We start from the raw sequence: 7,278 nt of genomic DNA, 5'->3' as shown, positions 1-7,278 counted from the left end.
TGTGTTTGTGTGTGTGTGTGTGTGTGTGTGTGTGTGTGTGTGTGTGTGTGTGTGTATATATATATGTGTGTGTGTGTGTGTGTGTGTGTGTGTGTGTGTGTGTGTGTGTGTGTATACATATACTGTATATATGTGAGTGTGTGTGTATATGTATATGTAGAGCACCCTCACTAATTTAAGAAGCACCCTCAGTGATTTGATTCTGGAGCCGGGCCTGGTAAAGAAGACTTGCAGCGCTGTAATAGCATGTCAGCGGTTCTCCTGTAAGAGCTGTTCATTCGTAGATTCGTGACTCTGTAGGATGAAACATTTCCTGTGAAAAACTTTAAACATTGATGGTGCGCATGTCCTGACGCAGTGAAGTCCAAGTCAGAGAGTGAAAGAATCAGACGCTCTGGAGAAGAAGAGACGGACCTCATTCTTCCTCCTGCAGTGTGAAAGTGAAGGGAGGGGTGTTTCTGCAGCAAACCGAGCGCTGCTTTCTAATCAGACCTTCTCTTTCTCTCTCTGTGTGTGTGTGTGTGTGTGTTCATATGCTGCTTCCATGTCCACTAAGGAGATGACAATGGGAAAAAAGCCAACAACCCAAACCACTGCAGCTGCATCATTGACCAAATCTTCACGGGAGGCCTGCAGTCTGACGTCACCTGCCAAGTCTGCCAGTAAGAGCCGACGCAGCGCAGATGAATCGAGCAGAGCCTATATCCGTATCAATCCTTCATGCATCTGTTCTCGCTTAAATGGATGCATTGAATTTGTGTTGTGTTATTCTGCTAGTTTGTTTGTGAATACGGTATTTTTTTTAAGGGACAGTTCACCCAAAAATAAAAACTTCTGTCATTCACATTTTATCAGTGCTTTTTGCACACACAAATATAAGAAAAATATTTTATTTAATTAATTTTACACAGTGTTTAAATATTTAATTTATTCAAATTTTTATCAGTAATTTTTTGCACACACACAAAATAAATAAAAATATTTATTTTACACAAAATTTTAAGTACTTTAAAGTACTCAGTACTTTTTTGCACAAAAAATATTGGGAAACTATTTAATTAGAAAATTATTATATTTATTTTTTTATTATATATTATTATATTATATTTAATGTTTTTGCATTTTTTATCAGTACTTTTTTTGCACACAAATATAATAAAAAAAAGAAGCATTTATTGTCCATTAAAATAGTTTAGACCGTATTTAAATATTAAATATGTAATTTATTGGAATTTTTATCAGTACTTTTTTGCACACACACAATAAATAAATAATATTTATCTAATTAAGTATTTTACACAAAATTTTAATATTTAATTTATTAGAATTTTTTCTCGGTACGTTTTTGCACACAAATATAATATAAAAAAAACATTTATTGTCCATTAAAATATTTTAAACAGTATTTAAATATGTTATTTATTGGAATTTTATCAGTACTTTTTTCGCAGAAAATATTGGCTAAAATATTTAATAATAGAAAATAGATACTTGTAAAAAAAATTATATTTGATTAATATTCATTTTAATTTATCAGTACTTTTTGGTATTGAATAAATTAAGTATGCAATCAGCATTTCATTTTGAGGTCCACATGTGGTATCTTGGTAGGCTGCATAATTATCCTTCCTACTTTTTGAAACCGTCATCAAATCTGTGTTGCCTTATAATGCTCCTTAGGTAGGCAGCTCACTAGGTTTTGGAACAGAGCCAGTGTCTGTATCCTGTGTTGTATATGTAACCCAGTTTGAATGCCATTGAATATTCTGGAGTGTTCAGATCCTGTGTGAAATGCACAGGTCATTGATGCTCCTCAGCGCCACCCTGTGTTTAACAGAGGTATTGCACTCCGTCCATTCAGTTCCTGCTGCGTCTTGATTATTTAAGTGCTGCTGCTTCTATCAAGTAGAGTTTTAATGACTTCCACCTAATTAATTCGTGTTTTTTTTAAGGCTGTGCAGTACAAGACTGACAAGCAGATGGAAGCGCTGCTCTTTTTGCTGATTATTTGTGAGCACAAAACCAGTCATAAGTGAAGACCCTACTCAGTGTGTTTTGCAAGATTCCCATATTTTATTGGACTGTCCAGCTTTTAATGCATGTAGAAAACTCTTAAAAAATAAGCAGCACAGGTAGATTTCTAGCAATAGCCAACAATACATTGTATGGGTCAAAATTATAGATTTTTCTTTTATGCCAAAAATCATTAGGATATTACGTAAAGATCATGTTCCATGAAGATATTTTGTAAATTTCCTACCGTAAATATATCAAAACTTAATTTTTGATTAGTAATATGCATTGCTAAGAACTTCATTTGGACAACTTTAAAGATGATTTTCTCAATATTTTGATTTTTTTGCACCCTCAGATTCCAGATTTTCAAATAGTTGTATCTCAGCCAAATATTGTCCTATCATAACAAACCATACATCAATGGAAAGCTTATTTATTCAGCTTTCAGATGATGCATAAATCTCAATTTAAAAAAATTGACCCTTATGACTGGTTTTGTGCTCCAGGGTCACATTTGGTGTTTTCTCGTCCGCAGTGGGGTTTCCACAACGATAGACCCGTTCTGGGACATCAGCCTGGATCTGCCGGGGTCATCCACCCCGTTCTGGCCGCTCAGCCCAGGCAGCGATGGCAGTGTGGTGAACGGAGACAGTCACCCGAGCGGAGCCACCACGCTCACAGACTGCTTACGCAGGTACAGATGCACCTGCAGCCGTACAGACAGCCGTGTCCATGTCTGCGATCGCCACTGACTCACGCTTCTGCATCGCAGGTTCACTCGACCCGAACACTTAGGAAGTAGCGCCAAGATCAAATGCAGCGGTTGCCATAGTTACCAGGAGTCAACCAAGCAGCTGACGATGAAGAGGCTTCCTATCGTGGCATGTTTCCACCTCAAAGTGAGTGTGCATGCATTACAGTCCGTGTTACACATCCAAGTGCATTGCATATGAGCCACTTTGAAGTAGGGATACATGACATATCAGTTAAAAGTCAATATTATTGATAATTTAAATGGTATCTGATAAAAATTTTGGTTATCATTTTTATATACTGAGCAATATCATATGTACTTATAATTGTGCATGCTTATTTCTCCTTTGTTTTCTTATGTTTAGATAATCTTTGCATGTTAAATGTAGTTTTTAGCAAATATAAAAATGAATGGTTATTTTAATACTGTGCATTGTTTTGAATCCAGAATTCACTGTTAATATTATTATTTTCACAAGTGTAATTATACAAGTTTATGATGATAACAAGAATGGTAAATATTATAACTACTGTTATTAATATTATTAAATTGTAATCTTTATTCATATTATTCAAATAATATTAATATATTAATATTAAATGATAAATGTATAGAAATATCACAATTCTATAATACTGAGTACTATGTAAAAACAATTATACACAGTAATTAGTTTTATTTCATAATTCACTTTTCCAAAAAAAAAATTTATTATTATTATTACTGTAATATTTTATTATTTATTTAGTAATATATAGTAATATTGTATTACTATTCACATTAGTATAGAATTTTAATATTTCTATACATCAGTTAATTATAATTTTATATTAATTATTAAATGTTGCCAAAAATATTATTATTTTTATTAAGTATTAAATGATTGTTAAGAAATATAAAAATTCTGTACTATTGTGTAGTATTTAAAACAAAATTACTCAGTAATTGGTTTTGATGCCAGAATTCACTTTTCACAAATTTCTTTTAGATTATTATTATTATTTTATTATTACTTTTAATATTATTACTGTATCAATAGCTTATTTTATTATTTTTATTTTATACACATTAGTATAAAATTGTTATATTTCTATGCATCATTTATTTATAATTAAACATTAATTCTTTAATGTTGGTATTATTATTATTATTATTATTATTAAATATTAAATGAGGAGTGTTTAGAAGTATTAAAATTCTGTTTAAAGCAAAATTACTCAGTAATTGGTTTTGATGTCAGACTTAATTTTCACAAATTTATTTTAGGTTTTTATTATTATTATTATTATTTGTATTATCATTGCTGCTACTACTACTACTGTAAAAACATATTAATTTATTATTTATTGTTTTACCCAGAGTAGTATGGAACGTCAAGTTCAATAGACATTTCTTGTTTGATTTTTTTTTTGTATTAATAAAAGTAATAATAGCAAAAATTTAAATACTGTTAATTTTGCCTTGAATAAAGCCATTGCTGCTGATCTGGTGTTACATCATAAATAAACAAATAAATATTATTGTCATAATTATTATTATTATTATACATTTATTGGTATTGGCCATAATATTAGAATAATTATCAGCTATATAGTCATCATCAGACAGTGTTTTTATATTGGTGCATCTGTACAGTCTGGCCAAGATCTGACAAAACATTGAATATTTTTCAAAGATAGTTGAAATATTTCCATCAGCAGAGTGTAGATCAGACGCGTCAGAAGGTCTGTGCGCTTCCTTCTGCTTCTGTGTTTCTTTACACTCACAGTTCTGTGTGTGATTGCTCTGGTTTCTCCTGTCCAGCGGTTCGAGCATTCGGCGAAGCTCCGGCGGAAGATCACCACCTATGTGTCCTTTCCTCTAGAGCTGGACATGACGCCCTTCATGGCCTCCAGGTACGAGCCTTCACTGTGCTTACTGTAGGGATTATCATTAAAACCGTATTCGATTACCGTGATTTGAACAGCTGAAGATAAATAAACACTGTCCAGCATAAAGCAGAGTTTTCAGTAACAGTCTCACTTGCGCACAGCAGCGGAGTCATTTAGTTTTGTGTGAAAACACGGCGGAAAAGCTGGGAGGTTTTAAAAGAGTGCTAACGAATGAATTAATTATATAGATGTACCTCTGAAGGTTCCGACTGTCTTCAGAAAAGATTAAATGGCATTTGGTTTTCATCTTCGCTCCATGTGATCCTTAATAAAGTTGTGTTTTAATCGCAACGCTGAGGTTATGAGAAACCGCTGTAGTTCTGCTGCTCCAGAAGCGCCACCTGCTGTCAGAGACTGGATTTACAGAGAGTTACGTTCACATTTGTCTGGACATAAAATAGACTGAATTTGCATGCCCTGCTGTACATTTTGACCGGTTGATGAAAAACAAACTTATGTGGATTCTACACATTAGAACAATTCAGATAAAGTATCTAAAAGTATGACAAAAATCATAATCACGATTATTTTGTTCAATATTGTAATCACGATTATATAACACAATTATTAGTGGGCCATATAACCTTTTTGTTTTTTTTTATGCAAGTCTCAAGTATGCAGCTAACAGCCTGCTATAGAAATTAAATAATCAAATGTAAAATAAAACAGCATAGTCTTCACTGTAAGAATTAAACTTGCTTTATTTCTTATTAAAGCTACAAAAGTCCTTCTGTGAAGAGCAGTGAGTGGTTTTGTTTTTGTCTTTTGTTGTTTGATTAATATTAAGTGCACAGTCGCAGCAGGAATATAGCTGCTGTCACTTTAAGAGCCGCATCGATTCAATTTACTGTTACTCATGTATTTTCATTCTCATCTGTTTACATTCATTTATTACATAACCGACGAGGGTTTATGTGAATAATCGCCGCATTTTGACACATTTTTGCGTGTATTTGACCGTTTAGGCGCTAAAAGATGACTTTACATGTATCTGAGCCCATGCACAGAAATCCTCTTGAGGAACAGCGCAAGTTCTCTTTCGCGCTTTTAAAAACATTAATAAATCTAATCAACTTTAGAACTCAAGCACGTCCCAATTTGCAAAAGTCACGTTACATGATTTTACTGATTTACACGTGAAAATGGGCTTTTATGGAGGAGCGAAAGTCTGCTGGAAAGGGGGTGGAATAATCGTTTTATCTCGATAATTGTATTTTCATAATCGTTGGAGGTCAAAATCAAAACTGAATTTCGATTAATTGCACAGCCCTAATTTTAAATACAAAACTTGGTGAAATGATTTGTGTCAGTACTTTTCAACATTTTCAGCACATTTTAATAATACCGTACCGTAAAACGATTAGTCGCGATTAATCGATTCAAAATAAAAGTTTGCATACTAACTTAACTTTGTTTACATACTGTGTGTGTGTGTGTGTGTGTGTGTGTGTGTGTGTGTGTGTGTACTGTCTACATTTATTATGTATAAATGCAGACACGTATATATTTTTTAAAAATGTATGTGTTTTATGTATTTTATGTAAACACTTATATATAATTGATATTATATATAAGTATAAATATTTTGCATATAAATCTAACATATTTTTCCTTAATATATACATGAATGGGTGTGTATTTATATTATCATTATAATTTTTTTTTTTTATACATAATAAATATACACATTACACACACACATATATTATGTAAACAAACTTTTATTTTGAATCGATTAATCACGACTAATCATTTTGCAGCCCTACTGATAATTTAGGTCACTATAATCGTGATAAGAAATTTTCGGTAACACTTTATTTTAGGGTCTCTTAACTAGTCGCTTATTTGCATGCATATTACTAGAATATTAGCCATTTATTAGTACTAATTAAGCACATATTAATGCCTTATTCTACATCCCGAATCCTACTCAATACCTAAACTTAACTACCTTACTAACTATTAATAAGCAGCAAATTAGGAGTTTATTGAGGGAAAAGTCGTAGTTAATTGTGAATAAGTGTTCCCTATTCTAAAGTGTTACCAAATTTTCATACCATTACATCTCTAGCTCACAGTAAGAGAATGTCCTGACGTCTGTCCTGTTTGTGTCCCAGTAAAGAGAGCCGGATGAACGGACAGTACCAGCAGCCTGTCGACTCGCTGAACAACGAAAACAAGTGAGTGAGCGTCTGCTGCGTTCAGTGTGATCCGGCGTGATGATTGGTCCTGTGACGCGTCTGTGTGTCTGCTGCAGGTATTCTCTGTTCGCGGTGGTCAATCATCAGGGCACGCTGGAGAGCGGCCACTACACCACGTTCATCCGCCAGCACAAGGACCAGTGGTTTAAATGTGATGATGCCATTATCACTAAAGCCAGCATTAAAGATGTTCTGGACAGCGAGGGGTCAGTCTCTCTCTCATACTCACTCACTCACTCGCACTCACACTCACACAGACACATTCACACTCACTCACACTCACACTCACACTCACACAGACACATTCACACTCTCACACACACACACACACACACACACACACACACACTCTCTCACGCACACACACACTCACAGA

At 33.6% G+C, this 7,278-nt stretch overlaps 1 protein-coding gene across 1 annotated transcript in view; it reads left to right on the top strand.

Annotated features, from left to right (window-relative positions):
- Positions 1-7,278, top strand: part of usp22 (ubiquitin specific peptidase 22) — a 47,381-nt gene that overhangs the window by 36,404 nt on the left and 3,699 nt on the right. The window contains 6 exon segments of the mRNA XM_016440832.1: positions 557-662; positions 2,552-2,710; positions 2,789-2,915; positions 4,574-4,665; positions 6,819-6,881; positions 6,959-7,108. Of these exon segments, the coding sequence (XP_016296318.1) occupies positions 557-662; positions 2,552-2,710; positions 2,789-2,915; positions 4,574-4,665; positions 6,819-6,881; positions 6,959-7,108 (697 nt within the window).

This window comes from Sinocyclocheilus anshuiensis, unplaced genomic scaffold (genome assembly GCF_001515605.1).
Source record: "Sinocyclocheilus anshuiensis isolate Anshui unplaced genomic scaffold, SAMN03320099.WGS_v1.1 scaffold454, whole genome shotgun sequence".
NCBI lineage: Eukaryota > Metazoa > Chordata > Actinopteri > Cypriniformes > Cyprinidae > Sinocyclocheilus > Sinocyclocheilus anshuiensis.
This window is presented reverse-complemented; position numbering and strand designations above follow the sequence as displayed.